This window comes from Mauremys reevesii, linkage group 1 (genome assembly GCF_016161935.1).
Source record: "Mauremys reevesii isolate NIE-2019 linkage group 1, ASM1616193v1, whole genome shotgun sequence".
In the NCBI taxonomy this organism is placed as follows: Eukaryota; Metazoa; Chordata; order Testudines; family Geoemydidae; genus Mauremys; species Mauremys reevesii.
This window is the reverse complement of record NC_052623.1, coordinates 354,479,822-354,506,415: the sequence shown is the minus strand read 5'-3', so window position 1 is coordinate 354,506,415 and position 26,594 is coordinate 354,479,822. Positions and strand designations below refer to the sequence as shown.

The window sequence follows — 26,594 nt, the reverse complement described above, 5'->3', positions numbered from 1 at the left end:
AGACAACCGAGGGAGAATATGACAGTGGTCTATGAAATCATGAGTGGTGTGGAGAAAAAGTGTTATTTACCCATTCACGTAACACAAGAACCAGGAGTCACCCAATGAAATTAATAGGGAGCAGGTTTAAAACAAACATAACAAAAGTTTTTCATATAACACATACTCACAACCTTTGGAATTCATTGCCGGGGATGTTACAAAGGCCAAAAGTATAACTGGGTTCAAAAAAGGATAAGAAGTTCATGGGGGATACGTCCATCAATGGGTATTAGCCAACATGGTCAGAGGTACAACCCCATATTCTGGGTGTTCCTAAGCCTCTGACTGCCAGATACTGGAACTGGATGACAGGGGATGAATCACTCGATAATTGGCCTGTCCTGGTCCCTCTGAAGCATCTGGCATTGACCCGTCAGAAGACAGGATGCTGGGACAGATGGACCATTAGTCTGACCCATTATGACCATTCTTATGTTCTTAAGTCAGTAACAAAGGCTATGGAGAGGTTTAGGAAGAAGTGAACAAAATGCTTTTAAAATGTAAAACAATCATTGACAGACTATTATGACACAAAGTAAATACATTTTGAAATATGGTAGTTGAAACTCAGTACCTTTGGAGAATTTGAGTATCTCCTCCAAGAGTAGAAGGCATTACTAACATTTAATGCAAAACCCTGCACCATTGCAGGCAATAGAGATGTCTTATTTGATGTACAGGAGATCCCAAAGGGTCGGTGGGTTTTCAAGCATCCAAGAAACCGTGTCTGTTCTCCAAAGAGCTCACAGTCTAGGAAGGCACTTGAAACATGTATTAACCATCTTGTGTCTCAAGCCAGCCATTATTAGCAGTTGGTTGTTGGCATCACAGTTGTGGGTCTTGAGAAGTGACTTGAAGTAAGAGACCTGGTAATGGTCTTGCGGAGCCCCACCTACATAGGACAGTGGGAAGAATGCACAAAGGACAGCTGTAGAAGCAAGCAAAACGGGTAGTTGACATTGGAATCATCCATGTAGCAAGAGAAATGCTCTTCAGCTACTGGAGAAAACCCTATGTTCCAGTTAGATTTTGTAAAGGTGAGCTTTCTTTTAATTATAAATATTATTTAAAAGCAATAATGGAAAGTTAGTGCTGCTGAAAGGTGTTGGCTTGATATCCTGGGGTCTGAGCCCTCCCTTTAGCCACACAGGAGACAAAATAAGCAGAGTGAGCTTCCCTCATACTGCCCCACCGACATGCGTGAATCCTCCTTTAGAGGGACCTCATTTAGGGGTAAGAGGAATTCACTCTCCATAGCAATTCATTTGTTGGTCTCTCTTCTGAGGTTGCCAACAAATGGTCAATTAGCATTTACTTTTTTGTGACATGAACACTCATTCTCTAAGAACTAGACTGAGGTCATGTTTGTAATTAAGGCTATCAGAATTTTATTAGAAATCTCAGCTTTTTACTATCATACTTCACCTTTTAATTGGAACCTCCATTGGCTAGATCAGTGGTTCTCAACCAGGGGAACGCATACTCCTGGGGGTACACAGAGGACTCCCGGGGGTACATCAACTCATCTAGCTATTTGCTAGTTTTATAACAAGCTACATAAAAAGCACCAGCGAAGTCAATACAAACTAAAATTTCATACAATGACTTGTTTACACTGCTCTATATACTATACACTGAGTACAATATTTATATTCCAATTGATTTATTTTATAATTATATGGTAAAAATGAGAAAGTCAGCAATTTTTCAGTAAGTGCACTGTGACACTTCTATATTTTTACATATGCTTTTGTAAGCAACTAGTTTTTAAGTGAAGTGAAACTTGGGGTACACAAGACAAATGAGACTCCTGAAAGGAGCACACTAGTCTGGAAAGGTTGAGAGCCACTGGGTTAGAGGACTAGGCTACACTGCCTGCATAATATTTGCACTCAGGACAGTAGGCACTTTCAGTGGAACACTGGCAGGCTCCAAACAGTTAAACAAAATTTGGCTGAGCTTTCTTGTATAGTCTGATCACTAATATTGAGGTGTGTATATATATATATATATATATATATATATATATATATATACACACATATATATATATATATACACACACACACACACACACACACACACACATATACACACACACTAGATATTATGTTGGTTTCAAGGAAAGAGTAGCCCTTGGATAAGATATTACTCCTGAAGAACTTATTAGCTAACAGATTTCAGACCAAAAACCAAAGTAAAATTTGAACTCTGCAGCTTTTTTCTTTTCTTTTTTAAAAAGAAGCTTCAACAACTATGTCTTATTTCTCTCTTCCATTCCCAAACAATTTGAAAGTTCAGAAAGGAAGAAGCATGTGATATATTTTAGTACTAGAGGTGTTAGAACTGTAATGGTTGAATTTCCTGCTGCTGGGCTGTCTCACCCATGAGATATGTGCAGTCTTCAGGATGGAAGACAGATCTACTGTCTGCTTTCAGATACCCTTGTGCTTCGATGAGAATTGCAAGCACCAACATGAGAAGGATTGTTACCAGACTAAACCAATTTCCTTCCCACCTTAAATAAATGTCACTCAAATAGTAATTTTATCAGTTCTTTGCCACCTATCCTAAGCAAAACATGCCACATTACTGTTACTCATTGCTACAGATGAACTATCATGCAAACCTGATAACGAATTGTATAATGCGGAAATAAGTCTCAAACTAGATGATATGGGGTGTGTAAACAGATATTTGGGCAACAAAATACGCCATTTGTTACTGCACAAAACCACACACAAATGTTTAACCAAATGAACCCATTTAATACAGGCACCAAATTAACCATTGTTAACAGTCTGATCTCCAGGAAAAATTCATACCTCCCCTTGGGGAAGTTGTATCTTGAATAAGATGCAGTTCTGACAGACAATGGTAGTAAGTTCAGCTCATTCATTAAAAAAACCAGTCTAACTGAGATAATGAATGGTAATTGTGCTGAGCATAGTAAAAAGGACACATTTCCAAACCCCTCCCCACCTGCTCTTGTCTAGGTAGGCAAGCCACAGTTCAGTAAAAAAATTGAAAACAGTACAAAAGAAAGAGTGTAGTCATTGTAAAACTAATACAAATCTTGTGTATTCTTCACAAGTCTAACCAGCCAGCTCTTTTTTTGAATCCTGGAAGAATACTTACAGAGTATCATCGTTAGCAGTTTAACACAGTGACATTAAGGTCTCAATTTTCTAGTCATTGTGGGTTGAAAGGGTAAAATTAAGTAGGCCACTTGGCCTTAACCTCATGCCTTATGACAGGAGACAGAGAAACAGGAGGACTCTTAACATTACCCTTCTGAAATTGTCCCCACAATATATATATATTTTTAAAGAACCTAAAAAACACACATTTTTTAAATTCCCTGGTTACCACGATTTGCAATGGATCCTTCATCCCTATAGGAAAAAACCTTGGCATACATGTAGGAATCCATTTTGTTTAAAACAAGTGTAACTCATTTTTTTCCAAGGAGCAACTAGTCTACATTGCAGAGCAATTGCTTATATAACTGTAAAAAAAACAAAACATAACATGTTGGATTATCCAGGGACACCCCATCATTATATATACTTGTAGTAAAGAGCAGAACAGGTCTCTTCTCAAAATAAGGTGTTGACTGGTCTGAGGATCTAAAGTGATGTGCCTCCCATAGAGGATAGGAGTTCAAGTCATAAATTTGATTCTTGCTTCTGGGTCATTGCTATCTGCCCCAGGCAGGAAAAAACAGCAGAGCCTCAACTCCCTCCAATGACTAACGCTGGTCAAGTTGCATCTGTTTGTCCTTGGTTATAAAGAAATTCACAGCAATATGGGGCTACATGGGGGTGGAGGAGAGGATGTCCCTTTGGACTCCTAGGACATCCTGATTTAAGTGTAAAAAATTTGTTCTTATGCAGAGACACTGAAGCTATGTTCCATTTTAAATTTTTTACAGCTCAAACACCTCTAAAATAGGGGATTAATACCAGAAATACTAATGTGAGAACTTTTTAAAAAAAATAAAATGATGTTAGGGCAAGACTTCAGTTGCAGTCAAGACATCAGCAACGTTCTGTTGCCCCAAACACACTCAAGTTTAAAAGATATTGAGTTATTTTGTTTAAAAAAAAAGGTCCATAAGAATATAATCTAACTGGTGTGTAGGGTCTGAAGTTTTCTTTCACTTACACCTTCAGTGCAGTCACTTTAATAGTGTGGTGGTGCCACAAACTCCCACTACTCTGGTACTCCAATGATGGTTAGCCACAAGCCTTTCTGCATAAGCCAAAGAGAATCCTGGTTATGCAGCATTTCCTAGTGCATGTGGATCTTGTACTTGGCCACACTTGCAGTGACTGATTTTTCAAGTGGCAGCACTTAAGTAATAAGTACCAAGCAGCAGTGTACAACCTTAGTAGGGCAGTCCAAGTTTCACTGTAGTATTCTACCCTGCCATGTAGATAAGATGGGCTCACAATTCATTCCCCAAGCTCGTGAGGGTACCGTTGAGTTGCTTCTAATTCAAGTATCAGCAGTGATGGCCTCTGGAAGGCAACTCAGCCAGAAGACTGGTGAAGGCTTTTAAAGTAGGGCTTGTGAAGGTGAGAAGCTGTAAAGAGACGTCTTTGTGCAATAAAAGCTGGTAGGAGTATTTCAATGCTGGAAGCATGTTCTCATGCGAACAGTGTATTGAATGTAAACGTATCCTATGTTCACAAGGATATCACACTAGTACATTGTTGTAGGTTTATGTTCAAGGCACAAGTGTAATAAGCTACTCAGTTATCACAGAGATGCACAATTGTTTCTCACTATGTGAGGGTGGAGGCCACCCACAGTGAACCACGATGTACTAGTCTCCCAAGATCCACAGAACATTCACTCCTGATAAGCCAAGATTTACTCGCCTGCAAAGACAAGATCATAATAATAAAACAACAATAAGCACAAACCTACATTTAAAGCAAAGTTTTGTTATAAAAGAAAGTTGCCAGGACAGGTTGCAAGCTCCTGACTCCAGCAGTTCTTTCAATCCCTGCCAAAGGTTCTTTCTATTTAGGAGTTGTGCTTCACTGTGAACAGAGTACAACCCCACAGGAATTAAATGGGAAAGTCTGGACTTCACTTTTATGCCGAAGTAGGCACAGTTGCCCAATACGCATATTCAGAATTTCTTATACTGCTCCAAAAGCAAAGATTAGTGGCTAATGATGGCATCTACTTATACCTATATTTCTTGATGGCAGTGGATTTCAGGCCAGGATCTAGCCAGGCAGTGACTAAAGAGGCCAATATTGCACAGTTTGTGCTCCAAAAGATTGTCAGCCTGCAAAAAAATTCAACTCTTTTTATGCACCTAGAGGCATATATAAGTACAAGAAGCTTTTAAAAACAAATTTGCATTTCATTTTAGTGTTCTAATTTTCCTTGCTTAATCAATTTGATACTCCTTAGAACTCCCATAATTTAAGTGCTCCTATCCCAGATTTCTGTAGGACATAAGGGTGCATGATTCCCCATAGTACTTTTTTTTTTAAGTGCATTTAATTGTCAGTCCTCATTTGCTGCCCTGAATTAGTCTTTTTAGGAACTGAGGAGCTTGATTTTCCCCGTGGAAGTTCAGAATAAAGTTCTTGTGTTTGAAGAGCCCATCCTGAAATGCAAACTTTTAGCTGTTACTGAAAAGTGAAAGTAGAATCCATTTTTTAAGGCAGATTTATATCCTAGTTCATAAGGAGAAAAGGGCCCTCACCTCCCTGTCTCATGCTTGAGGAGAAAGAATAATGTTCTGTATTTCTGTTAGAAATGCAAATGGCAAGTTGTAAGTTATTTAACATAAGAGTGTAGGAGGCAGCCAAAAGAGAGCATTGGGGGGAGTGAAAGAAATAGGATGTTCGCAGACCAGCAAGAAATTGCCATACAGTGAAGAATACAGACTGTTCCTACAGGAACTTAAGATCAGTCTACATGCAGCTAAACTGCTTATTTACAACAGGGAATGTTACCGTTCTCAGCCTGTATTAAACGCAGGGATTCATGGCACTCTATACCTACCCGAGCATCCCAGATTCTTTTGTCTTTATGATGCACAGGAACATAAGCAAGGTATGGAACATGTTGTTTCTGCCCTGAACGCACGGGAAGAGAAGAGGGTGAAGATTAAGTAATACATACAATATTCAGTCTCAAAGTTCTGCATAATTTCTTATTTAAAAGAAAACCCTTCACTTTCTGTCCTAAATTTTTGTGTAATGTTGCTTTGCACTGTTAAACAGCTTGTCATACTCCACACCAGAAGTGGCTGCACTTCACTGGCAAGATGTCATTATGGAGTTTCTATGCTGACCTGCAAACTGCTATTGAAGGGAAACCATTACCAAAGGAATAATATTATGGTCTTCTTCACCATAATGAATCTCCAGGACTTAAGTTAGTTTTGGGACACTGCTTACATCCTCCAGCTGGGCAAATGCAAAAAAAGAGAAAATTTGTTAGGCTGGATTGTGACCTTCCACTCTTTTAAGGATTAGAGGAATTGATGATCATTTCTGAAACTAGGGCTCAAGTTTTGACCAGGGATCCAACAGCATCAATTTAACCTTTTGATTCTGAGAATGGTAATTTTTCCAACACAGACTTTTGCTGGTAAGAGACACAAGATCTGTGACACTGAAGAATTAACACAGACTTCTGGGGTCTTTATTTATTTATTTTAAACACTAATAACTTACCAAAAGAACATGCAACAAGGGGAAGATACTGCCTTCAGTACTCTACTGAGGCTCTTTATGGTAATGGTGTTATTCAGTAGCAACTTACATGCCAAGGGCTATGACTAGATCAAGGTAACATGTTGCCTTGTACATTGCACTGACCTTTGCTATATTCAAAGACTATTTCCCTGTCAATAAACCTGACCACTCAAAAAAGCTAACCAATCAACATCAGTTAGAGTTTTCAGAATGTATGTAGCTTTCTTGACGTATCAGAAGAAAAGCACCATGTTCATACCTTGGGTAGATTGTAGACTTGGCACTGGTAGATAAGCTCATAGTGGGGAGGGTTGATGGTGCTCTGGTGGATGCAAATCACATTCTCATTTGAAACATCTATGAATAGAAATTTAAGAGGTAATATGGACATAAAGGCCATGATCCAAGCAGTCCATCCCAGCAAACAAAGGGACTAAGGATGCCAATACCTGGCTTATCTGGTGTTTGAATGAAGTGTTGCGAGGTAAATGTTTTGCCATCAGGATATTTTGGGTGAGGAGGCAGCCTGGAGTCAAGGTAAGTGCAGAACACATGCATAATGATCTGAAGAAAAAAATAAATCAGAATTTAGTGCCCATCAGACAGACTGTAGAACCAACTGCTACAATAAAGCGGTTAATCTTTAACAGTCTCAGATACTCGTTACAGAATCCAAGGGACAGTGAACCTATTGCAGCTTTGACTGACCTCCAGTAAATTTAAAAAGGGACAAAGCAGTGGAGTGCTTTAAGCACTTTCCTTGGTGGCCCATGCTTGAAATTGGCCAGAATATTTATGTAAGATGTTGACAAGTCAAGGTTCATCTGTCAGCTGAACAACAAGACGTCAGCCACAATGCGGCACATCCATTCCCTTCCAGAGATGGCTCTATGTCATCGGCTAAACCGAGGCTCAGACATGCAGTGTTTTTATCTCTGCACCTCAAAGCAAAGTTGCAGAATTTAGTAGCAAACATGGGCCCCAAACCAGAATATTTATTTTAATTCCTTCTCTCCTCCCCCATTAACTTGAAAGGTTTGATTGAGATTGACAGATTCAAACCAACCATGGTTTGGCAAACAGTATACTCACACATTGACGTTTTTGTAAAACTTAAGCCCACCTCTCTGTCTGAAGAAGTACGCCCTATATACGGGGAAGAGCGCTAGAACCAGTACAGAGTGGCAAGCAGATAAAATGAAACTCTACTAGTGTATGTTAGTGTTAAATGTATACTCAATATTAAGGTTCTTACAGTAACATTCATATTGCATAAACTGCAATTTTGCATTTGTTGACTTTTGTCTTGAAGTTTTCAATTTTAACATTTCCTCAATGTACATTGAATATATTTTAAACTAGTAACTCATTCATCCTAAGCTTCTGTTAACCCCTGATTTGTGAGAAGTTGTCTTGTCTTATTAGTATTTAGATATTCAATATAGTCTCCAATGGCATTTCATCTGGCTGTTTGTGGGAGGGGGAAAAAAGGCTCAATTACAGGATGTGATGTTCTGCCCCATGACTGAGTGCTTTCCCTTAAGAACTGGTAAGTTACCACTTGACTCAAGGCAGGACTTCAGCTATCTTTTCTTGCAGAGACAGCAAGAAAAATAAATCCTCAGAATTGTGTCACTCAGCTGTGTGTCCTTATTCTTTGTATCTATGTCGTGTCAGTTTTCTGACAACGGAAGTAATATTTTAATTCACTATTTTCAAGTACGTGTTACTGTTTCTGGTGAGAAACACTTATCCTCTTCTCTTTCAGGTTGCTCGGCTGAGCCACACTGAAAGTCTCTCTCTAACTAGATTATTTACTCCTCGGAGTTAGTCATTTAGGATTTCACAGCAAACAATATTCAATTAAATGGGCACAAGGCCACTCAATCCATGTTTATTATTCTTTCATGTCTGTTCACTTTGCAATCTGCTTTGGAGAACTGAAATTAGACATTTAATCAAGGTGAAGTCATTTAATAATTTGTTCCTGTATTAGGAATTATTTTATAGAAGATTCATTTGAATGCCGATGATTACTTTATTGTGTCTGAATGTAGAAAAACAACTGAAGTAGAGAGGTCAGAGCAAGTCAGGCCACACCCACTACAGCTATTAAACAGGCATTTCAATTATGTCTAAATAAGAGTGACATAAGATTAAGATACACAACAACATTATTTTTGTGATCTATATGGGGCTAGATCTGGTTTGCATAATTCTACCAATAATCTCATCGAGTGCAATGGGATTACTTGGGTAAATGAAGTATGCAGGATTTGGATCATGTTCCTCAAGAGATTCACAAGCTGTATCTCTGCTTCGTATTCCTACTACGAGCACTGAAAAATAATGCATTTTAAGTCTCATCAAACAACTATGCAAACTTACAGCAGAATCAGTGGGCAAATCAGTATCCCATTTACGGCCCTTGAAGTCCCCTCCTCTGTTCCATCGGAATGAGCTCATGCATCCTCCCTGAGAAAGTTCTAAAGGCAACAGAGTTTATATGAAGTTATTTTGGGGCAAGGTTGGAGACGGAAGTGAAAGAAGGAAATCTATTATGTCTGTTTCAGACATCATGCATATTTATAGTGCTGTATACATGAGAAATGCATGCAAGAAACACTTGCAAAGCAAATTTTAAAAATCACCATCAGGATTTAAAAAAAAGATTTAAATCCTAAAACTCATTTTTATTTGGAATTAAATCAAGGAGTGATAAAGCAGTAAGAGAAGAGATTGATTAAATCCAACAATAAGCTTCCAGAACACATTCAAAAGGTGACAAAACTTTTGTTTTATGAGTATTGTAAATTATATTAAGATACCACATCATTAAGTCACTTTAAACAAGAGTAGAAAATTACAAATACTTGGGTCTCTGCAGGTATGAAGGAGGGGCTGCTTTTCAAGCAGTGGAAATACACAAGTTCAAAGGTCTTGTTGACAGTGTTCAACATCACTAATACTTGACACATGAGAACTGTAATGAAGAACATTTTAAGTGTGGATGATGACCATTTACCTTTGATCCTTTCAACCAAATATTCCTGGTTTGGTGTAAGGTCCAGGTACTGCACTATAGTGTTCAGTGTGGGGATGAGTGGAGCTTTAACAAGAGCGGCTTGTTTCAGACTGCTAATACTGGCTTCTGCAATACAAAAGAGCACCAGCACATATGATCTAGGGCCATAGCAGAACACTGAACATCCTCACCTACTCAGAAGCTCATTAACAGACTATTACAAAGAAGTGACACGTTCTGTTCAGCTTGCTTGCCTGTTGCACTCTGAGAAGCTGGGTCCTAGGAATAGTTGGCACACTACATCACTACTGATGTTGCCAAATGCCAAATTCTGATTCTAGAGAAGTTTACCTCTCTGTTTACTTCACTGGGAGAAAGATTGAGCCTGTATTATTTACATCATCATAGCATACAAAACATGCTAGGCACTACACATACAGGAAGACAGTCCCTGTCCTGAAAACCTTGCATCCTATGAGACAAAAGACACTTAGGCCTGGTCTACACGCGAATAGCGTAGCTGAACTCAAACTACCTTAGTTCGAACTACTTACCTGTCCTGACGGCGCGGGATCGAAGTCCACGGCTCCCCCGTCGACTCCGCCACCGCCGTTCGCGGTGGTGGAGTTCCGGAGTCGACGGGAGCGCGTTCGGAGTTCGATATATCGCGGCTAGATGAGACGCGATATGTCGAACTCCGAGAAGTCGATCGCTACCCGCCAACCCGGGCGGGTAGTATGGACGTACCCTTATACTGGTGGAAAAAGGGGATATGACAAACTTTCTAGTGTTCCATTTGACTAAGTATATAGCAGATTCCTAACTGCCTCTCCATCTAGCCATTATTAGTTGGTTAATTTCTCATACGTGTCACAGCAGAAGTGGGTTTTAAGGAGAGATTAAAGCTTAAGCAACCTACAAAATAGAAGGCCAAATTCTGCTCTCAGTTTGATGTAACAATGCAAATAAGTGGAATTACTTCAGATTAAACACCAGTTTAACTGAAGATAGAATCCAGGCTAGCAGCTATAAAAGAGCATCTAACAGTTAGAGATCAAATACCAGGTTATCGTCTTATTAAGGGATTTGCCTCAGGAGGCTCAATTGGAATGAACATAGTCCTCTCACTGATGCAGCTGTAACAAGGTTCCTGTGTTTTCTGCAATTCTGCACCTGCGGAAGTTGCTGTATAATCCAAGCTCTCTCTCATTAAAAAAACCTGTTTCTAGTTCTTAAGGTTGCAAAGAACACCCTTTTCTGTCTGGAAGTTTTCATCCTGAGCACAGGTACTAATGAGAACTGAACCAAATCTATTACAGTATCTCCATACAGTACCTCCAATCTGCAACTCTGGACACCCCATTCTTCTCAGCTGAGTGCTCACAGAATCAATCTCTTGCACAAGTGGCACTAAAATAGTCTCGTTAATCCACTAGAAGAGGAGAGAGAAAGGCAGACAATTAAAAAGATAAGAAGCAACAGGAAGTCTATGTGAAGTGTTACTATACCCTAATCACTGTTATGACTGCTAAGTAAAAAAGGTGAACAACAAACATTTAAGGAAGCAGAAGAGATATACAAAGTTATTAAGTAAATAGACTATCAGGTTATGGTAGCATTTGAATGACAATTTAAAAAGTTCAATGAGTGAGTTCTAGACAACGTTTCTAGACCATGATACAGACTTTTTGGATGGTGAGGGGAGTAATGGTATGAAGAGCAGTAAGTCATCCACAAACAGTTAATTTATGCTTGCATGTGTCCATAATTCCCACAGTCTGTTTTAAGGAAGAAGGATGCCGATAGAAATATATTATTTGTGAACACTTGAGCTTTTCATGGATATTATTGGCTTAACAAACAAACATGCCTGGGGAGCGCCATGAACTCCAACAAGCGGTGTGTTGGAGTAGTTTGTTATTTGATTACCTAATACTTTTACCTTGAAGTGTAGTCAGGTCTGCATTAGCAATAGCAGAAACAACAAACAGTTCTTACGTCAGGATTTTCATTCTAACTTTTCAGCTGTTCAGACCTTTTGGAAAATTTTAACCTTGGGGATGGGATTTTCCATGTTTCAGTTCAGCCCAGGTGAGTTATTTTGAAATGTTTGAGGAAAACAGAGTCAGCAGGTTGAGTTGTGGAAAAGGGAAAAACAAGTCCACCCATTTTCATTGGTATGAACTTTACAATTTGAAGTTTCCAGGATGTCATAGCACAAAAGTCACCAAGTGCACGAGTTAAGGTTGAACGTGTAAACTTAATATGGCCCTTTGTGAGCGTGCTTTGTGTTAGTTGCTAGTTACACAGCCATATGCTAATCCTCAAATACACTCTGTAGTTTTCTACAACCTTAGGTACACATGTGGCAACTCGATTTCTCCCCTCTCCCACCATTCTAATATAATACAATTAGATCAAAAAGCAAGAGTTCTGTTACAAATCAAAGATCATTAAGGAAATATTACACACTACCAAGTTTATACCATAACTCAGTTCCATTAAGGCTGAGGCAAATGATGATGTACTCATGTATTTTCTAGTTCTGAGTTCCGCAGAAATAAGGACAGGATACTAAAATATTAGACTCTAAAGAACAATCATAGAATTCAAGATCAGAAGGGACCATTATGATCATCTAGTCTGACCTCCTGCAAGATGCAAATATCCCAACATTGACCCTTTGTACTAAATGATAGGACTTTGTACAATGATAGGACTTACATTTCTGAACTTAGCTGTCCATGAGTCCACATGATTGAGTAGTTGTCGATTCGTTATCACCCTCAACCAAACCTAGGTAAAAAGTTAAGTAGTTCAAGAGACTTATTGCAAAGATATAGGAACCCAGCTGAACACAATGTGGCTTTTAGAGGCCAAGCCATTTTATTGATACTAATTACAGCATGCCCATCATAAGCCCCAGCTAGGTTTTAGAATGTTCGTATCTCACAGGGCATTTCATGAGAACTATATACCAGTTAGTTTCACACACCAAGTCCAGATGCACTATTTTGGTACCCATAGTTATTTGTATTCAGATAAAACTGGTCTAAGCTAGTAGGATTTCTAGAAAAGGTTTAAAGTTACACTAAATCAATGTGCAGGGTAGAGAAAAGGGATAACATTTAATTAAAAGACAGGCAAGTTAAGAGCTACTCCTATTGGCCACACTAAAGTCAGATGTGCGGTACTCTTCTCCACGAGTCTCACAAAATCCACTGAGCATGTACAAGTGCAAGGGAGGATTTTCAATATACGTTCAGCTGCTTGAAATCCACTAGATGCAGTTAATTGTTAGTTACAAACACCTTTTACCCATAGTATAAAATGGCAGAAAAGAGGATTTTTCAACATCACTAAGTCCAAGAACGCAGTTAAACTACTAGTTTTTGAACTCCAGACTGAACTACTCTATCTAGAATTGTTATATATTACTGCATAATTAAGGTGTTTGTGAGAAATTGGTTAAGACAGGAAAAGGTTAAATCTGTGTTTACTGTTTCCCACCACTGCTCACAAAATGAATATTAAAACTATAAAATTCTATACAGCAGATATATCCAGAAGTGTTTGGTCAGAAGTCACTTTTTTACGCCAAACAAATCTATAATTGCCCTCTACTGGTGAAGGTAATGTACAACGAACTAGTTCAGATTGAAGTTTGGAATATAAATTTGTAGTAAGAAAATATTTTTCTAAATTATATGAAGGCAATTCAATGCTATGGGATTTATCCCCTCTCTTTCCAGTAATGTGAATGGGAGACGCATCCAAATCCTTGCAGAAGATTGCAAAATTCAAAACTGTATCTTTTTCCCTCCTGATTCCTTGAGTTTTCTATTTACCTCTTCCGCAGCCTGCTTAGAGCTCAGATCAGCTTCATCTTTGTGTGCTGATGGGGCTTGGGACCTGCAGGCCAGCTGGTACTGGAACTTCCTCAGCATCTGTGCGTAGTCTCCCATGGAACGGCTGTAGTTCCAAAGAGTCGGACTGCTGGAAGGAGAGCTGGAATCTGAACTCCCTGAAATTATCCATTCAGTAAACAAATAATTACTCCACGTTGCTTGCCAAACAATTTTTAAGTAGTGCGAGGTTCCTGTACAGATGACAAGCCAGAGCCTTTATGCTTTGACTGGAGGGACGCCATCCACAAGTTGCTATGAACCCAAATGCCAAACTCAGTCTATGTAAAATATTATTAGTCACGGTCATCTGCAGATTACTTGGCATCTTGATCGGAGATGCCTTCTCCACAGGTCACACCTCTTGTCAAGATGAAGGCCCTGGCTCTTTACTGTAGGCCAATAAGTCCTATACAGATATAGTTTGTCATTTATAGACATCCATGAGTTGTCTCCAGAGTGTCAACAGCGGTACATTTCTATCTATACCACAAGGCTTTGTTCTCTGGAAAGCTTCCCCAAGGCTTCTGTGTTGCAAAGGGCTGTAGAAGTCATGGAGCTCTGCTTCACATCTCACTTAGACTATTCAGTAAAAGACTTAATTTGTTCTGCATCAGCCTTCAGATTGTGCCTTCTACAGGGATTTGTTAAGAGGTGGATACTGTGCAAACGACTTAAGTCCATTTCATTAAGATTGGCACATCCGTGTCTACTTATAGGAGAAGAACTGGAATACCATCCCACAAATGGACTTAAAAAAACCCAACAACTTTTAGACCAAACAGAGCTTTCTTACCCAGTTGAACTCGATGTTGCTTCTCTTCTTCACTTTGAAGGAAGCTGTCCAGGGACTTTAGGTCTGTCATATAGTCTTCTTTGCCAATAGGGGAGTTATACACAGTTGGCGAAGAACGGTACCGAGACCTCAGCCCGCTGCTTTCCACTGGTCCAATGCTGGTGGGGTACGGTGAGCCCCCAGGAGAGGGACTAAAGCTGGATACCTGTGGGAAATAGAGTGATTGTGTTATTTTGTAAAGCTGGAATTCTACTTATTAGTTTCAATTTGTAAACAAAATTAATGTATTTATCCAACTTGTTGCTGCATTGCTAGTTACTGTTAAAGTAGACACCACTTTGGCTTTAGTATATTTCAGTTGCTGGCTGGTTTATTTAAATTCTTACTGCATCACCTGCCAGGTGGTGCAAAGTGAATAAAATCCTATCACCAGTGGGAGATTGGAGAATTCCTGTTGGGTAAAATTTTACACCTGCTGTGCAAAAAGTGTAAATAAATACACAAGGTGCAAACTACTAGAGAATCAGGTTCTGCAGTGTAGGGCACAATACAAGCAATCTAATAAGCAAATTCCAACTTGTTACATTGGGTTATTAAGGCTATTACCTTACTGTAGTTGCTGTTTGGTGAGTAGGTCACAGCAGTGCTATAAGAACCGCTGCTGCCTGACAAAGCCTGTAGCTGGGGGCTGTACCCAGTCATGCAACCAGTGGCAAACTTTGGGCTGGTATTAGGTGAGCGAGATGGGCTGTAACTCAGCACGCTCTGACCCAGGATTGGAGGAGAAGGTGTTGAAGAAGGGACTTTCTTTGTCACTAGCTCACGGGGTGGAGTTGTTTGTACTGCTGTAATAATAAAAAAAAAAAAAAGCAGAATTAGGGCTGAAGGAGCAGCAGTCTGGATCATTTTTCTTAATTGTTATTTTATTTCTTTACTATCTTAAGAAAATCCTACACTGAGACCAGAAAAGGAGATTTGAAAGAAATCTCAGAGCCATAAAATTCAGCAGCCAAGTCACAAGCACAGAAATTAGAGCTGTGACAGAGTAAAAGAATGGTCTTGTGGTTCAGGAACTGCACTGCCACTCAGAAGACTTGGGTTAAATTCTGCCACAGACACAATGTGTGACCTTGGGTGAGTCACTACACCTCTGTGCCTCAGTTCTCCATCTGCAAAGTGGGAATAAGAATACTCTCTTTCTTCCACCCTTTATCCTACCTATTTGGACTGAAACCACTTCAGGGCAGGGATTATCTTACTATGTGTTTATATACAGTCTAGCTCAACAGGGTCCTGATTTCAGCTGGGACCTCTAGGCACTTTACTATTACAAACATAGCAGTATACACAAATAATAGTAACACACATAATGAGAGACTTATTAAGTCACATCCAGTCCTTCCCTATGGTCAATGCAGGAACATTTCCTACTCTTTATGAGGTTGTTCCTTATGGATGGACCCTGCTGTTTTAAAACCCTTGTACTGTGCCTAGATACAACAGCAAGAGAGTGCTTTGCACAGAGCACTATTATAGGCATATCTAATATAAAATGTCTCTAGTAAGGAGCTTCAGTCAGGTTCTTTGGGCAAGTTTCCCTTTTTAACTTCATTTTATTAACCCTACCTATACACATCATCTCCAAAGAGTTTCAATACTCATGGACTGATATGTTCCCTTCATAGTTTAGTCAAGTTACACATACTTGTTTTAATCTTTGCACATAAATCAATCACACTACGCCACAATCGTTACTGATGTTTTTCTATGCTCCTGATCTTTATTGATGTTTTCCTATGAAGTCCCTCCACCCTGATGGCATTTTTCTGCAATCAGAGGTCAGACTGGTTGAATGTGATAGTAGTGTACTGACATCCCACATTTGGTACAAAGATGGAAGAGACATTATGAACCATTTAGATATATGCATTCATTTTCAGATGTTGGAAGCAGTGATACAAATCCATAGATTAAGGACAGAAGGGTACATGCGATCATCTAGTTTGACCTCCTAACACTGGCCGTATCATTTAACCTAATTATCCCCATGCCAGTGGTTCTCAAACTTTTGTACTTGTGACCCCTTTCATACAGCAAACCTCTGAGTGCGACCCCCCCATACAATTTAACACTTAAAATATATATATTTATTTAACACTATTATAAATGCTGGAGGTGAAACAGGGTTTGGGGTGGAGGCTGGCAGCTCGTGACCCTCCATGTAATAACCTTGCGACACCCTGAGGGGTCACAACCCCCAGTTTGAGAACCCCTACTTGTGTTTGACTGAAGAATATCTTCCACAAAGGCATTCTGTCTTGATTTAAAGACATCAAGAGAGGGAGAATCCACCACTTCCTAGCTGGTTCCAAAGTCAGTCACCCTCACTGTTAAAAATGTGTTCCCTATTTCAAAGGGTATGGCTACACTTACGGTTTGCAGCGCTGGTAGTTTGCAGCGCTGGTCATCCAGCTGTGCAGGGCCAGCGCTGGTGTGTGGCCACACTCACAGCTACCAGTGCTGGTGTGTGGCCACATTTGCAGTATTTGCAGCGCTGTTGGGAGTGATGCATTATGGGCAGCTATCCCAGCATTCAAGTGGCCACAACTGCTTTTCAAAAGAGGGGGGTGGAGTGGGGTCTAGTGTGACAGGGAGCGGGGGGAAAGAGAGGGGATTTTTGGAGCCAACACTGTGTGTTTAGCTTTCTGCATTGAAAAATCAGAACATGTTTCCGACCCCTTAGTCTTAACTCTTAATTGCAAACAGCCTGCAGCCAACACGACTCCCCACTGTTTCACTCCCTCCCTGCCTCCCTCTCATTTGATTGTTTACAGCCAGGTACAGATGATCACAGCAAACAGGAGCTCTGTTTGTTTTTTAGATAAGCAACGGAGCCGATCGGAGCTCGTTCATAACAAAACAAAGAGAGGCTGCATAACAAAACAAAGAGAGTAATTTATAAAAGCATTCTGGGATACATCCTTATTCCCTGGAGGCCAATCACAGCGCTGGTGTGTGGCCACACTTGATGACCAGCGCTGCAGCACCAGCACTGGAATTCTTATTCCCCATGCTGAGTGAGGTGTACGGCCAGCGCTGCAGCCAGGGAGTTGCAGCGCTGGAAGTGCCCTGCAGGTGTGGCCACTTACTAATTGCAGCGCTGGTGGAGGCTTTCCAGCGCTGCAACTCGCCAGTGTAGCCATACCCTAAGTTAACTCTGTCTGGCTTCAGCTTCCAGCCATAGGTTCTTGTTATGCCTTTCTCTGCTGAAGTAAAGGGCCCTTTATCACTCAATACTTTCTTTCATGAAGTTACTGGTACACAGTAATCAAGTAACTTCTTGATCTTCTGAATTTTCATTCCACCTCACCTAGTTACCCCATCTGCAGGGAGCAGTAAGGTGAAGTCAATCAAAATGCTCTCTGAATCAACACTCCTACCCTTCAGAAGTTATTGACTGCATCTCTTTTCTTTTTCTAGACATTTGTGTTTGTTTGGAGGCCCATGCCAGGTTGAGACCTATGACAATCTGTTCAGAAGGTTAAATATTTACAAACTCATTTGTAGACACCATTTTAAAGAGTGCTGCCAGAGATAATTGTCAGACTTACATGCATTCTGAAGCCCAAGAAGGGTCTGCTGTCCAGGACTCATAACTAAGCTAGTTGGTGCAACTGTGTATTTGAAATACCTCCAGAAGTCAAATAAGGCATTCAGACTGAACAAAGATGCAAGTGCAAGTTCTAGAACATAAAAAAAACAAAACAAAACACACACACATTATTTTAACACGTTAGTTCTTTATATTTGAGAGTGTTCTTAAATTGCTCACCATTTACAAAATCAATAACTGTTAACATCTTATGCTGTATGCAGTGTTGTTGTAGCCCTGTTGGTCACAGGATATTAAAGAGACAAGGTGAGTGAGGTAATATCTTTTATTGGACCAACTTCTGTCCAATCAAAGCTTTTGAGCTTACAGAGGTCCAGATATTACCTCTCTACCTTGTCTCTCTGACGCTCATGCTGTTTTCCCACTCTGCTGATATGAAACAATACCATGGTAAAAGTTGCTGTATATTCTTTGTACCATTTTGGAAAGATGAATTATTCACCAAAACTAAATTAAAAAAAAAAGTTTACTAAAGACTAAATTAAAAAAAAAAGTTTACTAAAGTACAAGCAGGAAGCCTGCCAAACGGTGAGTGGGGCTTCTGGACAATCAAGGTGCTAAAGGAGTACTCACGGAAGACAAGGCCGTTGCTGAGAAGCTGAATTAATTCTTTGCATCAGTCCTAACTGCAGAGGATATGGGGGAGATCCCCACATTCAAGTCATTCTAGCTAAGTGACGAGACTGAAGAACTGTCCCAGACTGAGATGTTAGTAAAGGAGGTTTGGAAGAAATTGATAAAACAGTAGTAAGTCACCAGGACCCAATGGTAATCACCCAAGAGTTCTGAAGGAATTCAAATATGAAACTGCGGAACTACTACTGTGGTATGTAACCTATCACTCAAATCAGCCTCGGTATCAGATAATTGGAGGATAGCTCATGTAACACCGATTTTTAAAAAAGGATCCAGAGGCAATCCTGACAATTACAGGCCAGTAAGCCTAACTTCTATGCCAGGCAAACTGGTTGAAATTATAGCAAAGAACAAAATGATCTGACACAGAGATGAACACTATATGCTAGGGAAGAGTCAACAGGGCTTTTATACCGGGAAATCATACCTCACCAATCTATTTAGAAATCTTTCAGGAGGTCAACAAGCATGTGGACAAGGGTGATCTAGTGGATATAGTGTCCTTGGACTTTCATAAAGCCTGACAAGGTCCCTCACCAAAAGCTCTTAAACAAAATAAGCAATCATGGGATAAGGGAGGTCCTCTCATAGATCAGTAACTGGTTAAAAGATGGAAACAAATGGTAGGAATAACTAATCAGTTTTCACAACGAAGAGAAGTAAATAGCAGGGTCTTCCAAGGATCCTGTGCAGTTCAACATATTTGTAAATGATCTGGAAAAATGGGTGACCTGTGAGGTGGCAAAATTTTCAGACAATACAAAACTAGTCAAGATAGTTAAGTCCAAAGTAGGGATGTAAAACGTAGATTGTGAACTTAATGATTAAAACGGTTAACCAAAATAATTTTAATAGTTTAAACGAGTACTTTTTCAAATTATATTTACATCCCTAGTCCAAAGCTAACTGCAAAGAGTTACAAAGGGATCTCACTAAACTGGGTGACTAGGTGACAAAACGGCGGATGAAATTAACTGTCAATAAGTTCAAAGTAATGCACATTGGAAAACATAACCTCAAGTGATGAGGTCTAAATAAACTGTTACCACTCAAGAAAGATCTTGGAGTCATCACGGATAGTTCTCTGAAAATATCCACTCAACGTGCAATGGCACCCAAAAAGACTAACAGAATGTTAGAAACCATTAGCAAAGGGACAGATAAAACAGAAAACATCATAATGCCACTATATTAATCCATAGTACACCCACTCCTTAAATGCTACTTGCAGTTCGGGTTGCCTGATCTCAAAAACGGTATATTAGAATTGGAAAAGGTACAGAGAAGGGCAACAAAAATGAGTAGGGGGTATGGAACAGCTTCCATATGAGGACAGAGTAAGAAGACTGGGACTGTTCAGTTTAGAAAAGAGACGACTATGGGGAGGGGATACGATAGAGATCTGTAAAATCATGAACGGTATGGAGAAGGTGAACAGGGAAGTGTTATTTACCCATTCACATAATGCAAGGATAAAGGGTCACCCAGTTAAATTAATAGGCAGCAAGTTTAAAACAAACAGAAAAGTACTACTTCACACAATGCACAGTCAACCTGTGTAACTCATTTCTATAGGATGTTGTGAAGACCAAAAGTGTAACAGGATTAAAAAAAATTAGATAAGTTCATGGAGGATCAACAGCTATTAGCAAAGATGGTCTGGGACATATTTTATGCAATAACTCTGGAGACAGGTTTTATATATTTGAGACTAATATTTTAATCATACAAGTGAATTTAAAAAAAATCACATAAACAAACAAAGGGCTGCTTTATAAGCTTCACATTCTTTAGAGGGTAAATTTTGGAATCTAGACCAGCTGACATCTCTAAAGGTTACAAGTATAACTCCACCATTTGAAAAAACAAGTTATGCCTAAAGGGCTGGAAGTCAATACCCAAGTTAGCTTAGTTTATATTTAGTTTAAATAGTGTTATATTTACATATCAACATGCATGACATGATAACACATCACTGAGTTTAACGAATGTGAAGCAATTTCTCCTAAAGCTGCGACATGCTTTCATTTTCATATCATCCCCAGGTTCAGAACAACCTACAACTCCCTCTCCTCAAACCCAGCCTTTTCGAAGGTTTGCTATCACTGATATCTTACGTGTCTATTCCCACCCTTCATTTTCATCCTTTGTTAGTTTCATATCTCTCATTTAGATTGTGGCTTGAAAAAAAGAGCTTTGTCTAACTACTACATGAAATGTAAAGCACACCTATAGCACCACGTAAAGCCTCAACACACATGCAACTTGATCTAAGATAACAGATAAGCCTTTTTTGCTGCAAGTTTGTCACAGGAGATAATCCCAGACAGATCCAAACTGGACATGGAAAGTCAAATCCGATTTCTGTATGATCAAAAAGCGGGTTAAAAATTTTCAAATACCGACATAAAGAAAAGAAAAGGATTGAATTTAGATGCTCTTTCCTCACATAAGTAAACCATCACCAAGTACAATCACTTACCAATATACCACAGTGGCCAGTATGTAATGTTATAATATGAACTTATCAGTTTTCCAGTCCTGAAAGAGAAAAAAAATTGAGTTGGCATCTCTCTGACCCACGGGACATGGAAATATCTAGGAACATAATGACATCCTTTTATTGATTACGTTTTAAAACTGTTAGGGAACTTACATTTCAGTATAAATCATGCCTGCAACTGACACATTAAGGAGTCCCCAAGCCAAAACCACTTTCCTGGCTTCAGTCTCTTTCCTCATCTTGATGGTTCTGTCAATGAGGGAAGTAGCTGGACTCTGTTCCCCCTGCATCATCTGTAAAGAGAGAAGCATAGGGAAAGACAAGAATGGAGATATTTATATAGTGTCGCTCTCCTTCAGCACCAGACTAAAGAAATGTTAAACAGTCCCTAGGAAATTGCATTTAGAGAGTTAATTTCTAATTACAGATTAATATTTAATAGTAAATAGCATTCAGTCCTTTTTTGGGCGGGGGGCGGAGGGGAATTTTTTTTAACATAGCTCCTTCTGTGAGCATTCTCTACTCATTAGGACCATAACTAACATTGAACTACTTTTACCATTTGGGCGTGGGGAAGGAAAATCTACCCTCACAGGACAGAGGGCCAGATTCTCATCTCACTCCAGTTTTATAATAGAGTTAGTCCCAATATGTACTGGGTAACAAAGCAGAATCAAGTTCAGACTATCAAATTCCTCGAATTCATATTTTTCACATTACAGACATGCTTAAAAAACATCTTTACCCCTAGCTTTTATGGATAAAACATGGGGGTTGGGAGGAAGTCACATGGATTAAGTAACCATTCGGTACATTTTTGATAGCTACTGTCCTTTAGTAAATGATAGGAAAGATTTTTTTTCTCTTCTAGTCTGTGTGGAGTCATAGAGATGAGAGACTTTGTAAGATCCTGCAGTCCTTTTGCACAGACGCTTCCTTTTCACTTTAATTAGCACTACTGTACATACACTGCTGGACTGAGAACTGGCTAGTACACTAAAATACTACCTCCAAGGTGGATAAAAATCAATTATTATTTTTTTAAATCTGATTTTTTTTATTTAAAATTGGATTTTTTTTTATAAAATAGGTTTTTCCTCAAAAAGTATCTAGATACATTATAGCTCAAAGATACCTCATCATGGAATAGGGATTATAAATTCTAATTCTATAGTATGAGACAATATATTCATGTCATGTTTAAGAAAAGTTTTGTAAATGAGTTCCAGTAGTTCACAGATTAGGGACCCAATTTTATGGGGTTCCACAGGCTTCTGTATAGATTATTTAGGTTAATCTTTCTATCTACCCAATGGGACTTGGTGCTATGATACCATCAGAGATGCTCAGTTTTGCAGTTCTCAAACTCTGGATTTGTGTCTCCAGAGGCAACATTCTTGTTAACAGCAAAAATGTTTTAAAATAAATAAATAATATATAGAGGTGAGAAATAACAGACCTCAACTCTGTTGTTCCTCTACAAATTTGTGTACACAGAGTCAATCCCTTACCTCTCTCTAAAAGTGCAAAGTTTCAAAAAGTTCAATGAATAGAAGATTGTTGGGGGTGGAATAGATCTGGACAAGGAGAAAAGGGCTGGAGATAAATGTGAGAAGCGAGGGACATATGCTTGTTTTGTTAAAATATTATATGTTTGCTGTTGAAGAAAAAAAATCCAGAATACTTAACATTGTTGTTTTAGTTAAATAAAACAATGTAAATGTCTGTCCGGTGATGTTCTCCTCCTAATACAGCATGGCAAGAAAATCCTCCAAATGTTAATGATTAATCTGTTGAATTGGAGATAGTTCACCTCCCAATGACTTCATAAATATCTGCTTCAATTATCTTTGGTAAATGAAATAACCAAACAATCAATCATTTTCTGATATAGCTTTAAAACTAATCTTAAGTTTTCAAAATAAATCACTGTTTAAAAATGTATAGTGTGTACCTTCTAAAAAGGAAGCCTCCATCTATCTCTGAGTTGTGAAGAATATGTATTAAGGTTATAACAACCAACAAGAATGCACTTTTATGTAGAAAACCATGCTTCTTCCATGATTTAAATCAAATCCACCCTGACCGTCTCCATAGCTCACTATGTTTGCGTATGATATTATTGCTATACTTTGAAAATCTGACTAAACATAATTAACACCCGTAACCCTCCACTAAAGTTAACCTTCCCTCCTACAACTGCCTGCTTAAATATTTGTTATGCTCCCATTCAAAGATGGAGTATATAACATGTAGAAACTGGGACAAATGTGTTCACTGAACTGTTATTACATACCAAGGAATCAGATTAGTTGCAGCTTAATGGTAAAATACGTGAACATTTCAGACAAGAAGCTTCACACTTTCTCCCATGCTGCCCCTAATGCTTGGGAGGTACTCTGCATAAACATCCTCAAAGCTATTTCATTGTTCTCCTTCAAACCCTCCTTTGCCATGATGCCTACCAAATGCTTGACAAGTTAGGCTGCTGGCATGCTGAGGCCACTGTACATCACACTGACCAATTTTGTATCGGGGTTGGTCTACACTGAAACACTACAGCAGCACAACTACAAGCTTCAGTGTAGCCACTCAGTAGAGTGATGGGAGGAGTTTTACCATGACCATAGTTAATCCCCTTCCTGAAAGGCAGTAGCTAGGTTGACCTAGCACTGTCTACACCAGTGGTTAGGTCTGCTTACCTACATTGCTCAGGGGTGTGGATTTTTCACCTCTGAGCGATGCTGCTCAGTTGACTTAACTTTTAAGTGTTCCCTTAGCTCACTGGTTCCTCATACTCCCTGGTCTGTCTGTAGCTATGTATTATCTCTTGTCTCAGACACATGCTACAGCCACTTAAGGGCTTTTTCTATCGCTGTAGTAAACCCACCTCTCTGAGAGGCAGTAACTAGGTTGACAGAATAAATCTTCTGTCAACCTAGCAGCATCTACCATGGGACTTTGGTCAGTTTACCTACATCTCCTAGGGGAGTTTTTCACACCTTTGAGCAATATCGCTAGGTCGACTTAAGTTTTAGGTGTAGACCAGGCCTTAGACTGTAAATTCTTTGGGGCAGAGACTGTCTTTTTGTTCTGTTTATACAGCACCTGACATAATGGGGCCTTGGTGCATGACTGTAACTCCTGAGCGCTATCTACAGTAATACATATAACTGTAAGACAGCGCTTCCCATTTCCCAGAGTTGGCCAATCTGCAGGACACCCTTGGAATGTGCAGATCAGTTGGGCCTGCACAGCTGTATCTACACTAGGGACATTAACCACTGCTGCCAGGGGGCAATGGATCAGGCCCACTTTTCTGAGCGGGAGGGTAGGCCAGAGGTTGCATCTACAGCAGAGACATTAATCCCCACTATGAAGGAGTGCCAGCGACAGATCAGCCGCACTTTTATGAGGGGTGCCCAGCATAGAGGCTGTGTTTACAACATGGACATTAACTACTGCTGCCCAGGGGTGCTAGCAACAGATCAATCCATCTCCATCCTCTGATGAACAGAGGCTATCCACTTTCTCAACATCACTCATGATTTTATATACCTCTATCATATCCCCTTATAGTCTTCTAGCTGAAGAGTCCTAGCCTCTTTAATCTTTCCTCGTATGGGACCCTCTCTAAACCCCTAATCATTTTACTAATGCCAGTATATCTTTTTTGAGGTGAGAATATATTCTCAGTCTTATTTTCTATCCCCTTTTTAATGATTCCTAACATCCTGTTTGCTTTTTTGACCGCCTCAGCCTAGGGTGACCAGATGTCCCGATTTTATAAGGACAGTCCCAATCTTCGGAGCTTTTTCTTTACATAGGCACCTATTACCCCCACCCCGATTTTTCACACTTGCTGCCTGGTCACCCTAGATCAGCCCCACTTTACTGGGGGTGCACAGCACAGAGGCTGTGTCTACACTAGGGACGCTAACAGCTGCTGCCCAGGGGCACCGGACCAGCCCCACTTTACTGGGGGCGCGCAGCACAGAGGCTGTGTCTACACTAGGGACGCTAACGGCTGCAGCCCAGGGGCACCGGACCAGCCCCACTTTACTGGGGGCGCGCAGCACAGAGGCTGTGTCTACACTAGGGACGCTAACGGCTGCTGCCCAGGGGCACCGGACCAGCCCCACTTTACTGGGGGCGCCCAGCACAGAGGCTGTGTCTACACTAGGGACGCTAACGGCTGCTGCCCAGGGGCACCGGATCAGCCCCACTTTACTGGGGGCGCGCAGCACAGAGGCTGTGTCTACACTAGGGACGCTAACGGCTGCTGCCCAGGGGCACCGGACCAGCCCCACTTTACTGGGGGTGCCCAGCACAGAGGCTGTGTCTACACTAGGGACGCTAACGGCTGCAGCCCAGGGGCACCGGACCATCCCCACTTTACTGGGGGTGTGCAGCACAGAGGCTGTGTCTACACTAGGGATGCTAACGGCTGCTGCCCAGGGGCACCGGACCAGCCCCACTTTACTGGGGGTGCCCAGCACAGAGGCTGTGTCTACACTAGGGGCGCTAATGGCTGCTGCCCAGGGGCACCGGACCAGCCCCACTTTACTGGGGGTGCCCAGCACAGAGGCTGTGTCTACACTAGGGGCGCTAATGGCTGCTGCCCAGGGGCACCGGACCAGCCCCACTTTACTGGGGGTGCGCAGCACAGAGGCTGTGTCTACACTAGGGACGCTAACGGCTGCTGCCCAGGGGCACCGGACCAGCCCCACTTTACTGGGGGTGCGCAGCACAGAGGCTGTGTCTACACTAGGGACGCTAACGGCTGCTGCCCAGGGCGCCAGCGCCAGGCACGGACCCTCACAAGGGGCCGGGGCCCAGCCCCTCTGGCGGGCCCGCACTCGCTGGAGGGGGCGTGGCCGGTGCCTCCCCCTATCGCCACGCACGGGACGGGGCCCACCCAGCGCTCCCCGTGGGGGAGGGACACGGAACCGACCCAGCCCCGGGGGCAATGGGGGGGAGCAGAGCCCCTCCCTCTCCCGTGAGCAGCCGGCTCGTGCTCCCCAGCGCAGGAGGCGGGAGGGGCTCGCACGCCGCCGCCCCAGGGCGTGAAGGGGGCCGGGAGCCCCCGTCTTCCAACACTCACCCCGCCCGCGTGAGGAGTCGGCGGTATCAGGCTCGCACTGGGCTTGCGCCGACCACGCGCAGCCGCCGGCCGGAAGCGAAGCCTTCCCAAAGGAGAGGCAGGGAGGGCGGGGCCTGTTGCCATGGGGACGGGGAGACGGCGCGCTCGTGCTGTAAGCCGTTGCTCCTCCCCTCCCCCCA

At 41.1% G+C, this 26,594-nt stretch overlaps 1 protein-coding gene across 4 annotated transcripts; it reads right to left on the bottom strand.

Moving 5' to 3' along the window:
- Positions 1-626: 626 nt before the first annotated feature.
- TMEM209 (transmembrane protein 209) lies at positions 627-26,584 on the bottom strand. Of its 4 annotated transcripts, none has more exons than XM_039519872.1 (15): positions 26,416-26,584; positions 21,465-21,604; positions 21,291-21,349; positions 18,111-18,242; positions 15,106-15,344; positions 14,500-14,704; positions 13,647-13,822; positions 12,523-12,594; positions 11,134-11,230; positions 9,799-9,924; positions 9,162-9,259; positions 7,223-7,337; positions 7,033-7,130; positions 6,076-6,149; positions 627-970 (listed from the first exon to the last, which is right to left on the bottom strand). In XM_039519872.1, exons 1-15 carry the CDS (start codon positions 26,536-26,538, stop codon positions 868-870), a joined length of 1,857 nt encoding a protein of 618 aa, XP_039375806.1. In that variant the 5' UTR covers positions 26,539-26,584; the 3' UTR covers positions 627-867. The 4 variants fall into 4 exon arrangements, with proteins under 4 accessions (XP_039375806.1, XP_039375808.1, XP_039375809.1 ...); XM_039519874.1 differs by having other exon boundaries at positions 628-934; positions 26,416-26,583; XM_039519875.1 differs by lacking the exon at positions 627-970 and adding an exon at positions 4,036-4,928 and having other exon boundaries at positions 26,416-26,580.
- Positions 26,585-26,594: the final 10 nt, after the last annotated feature.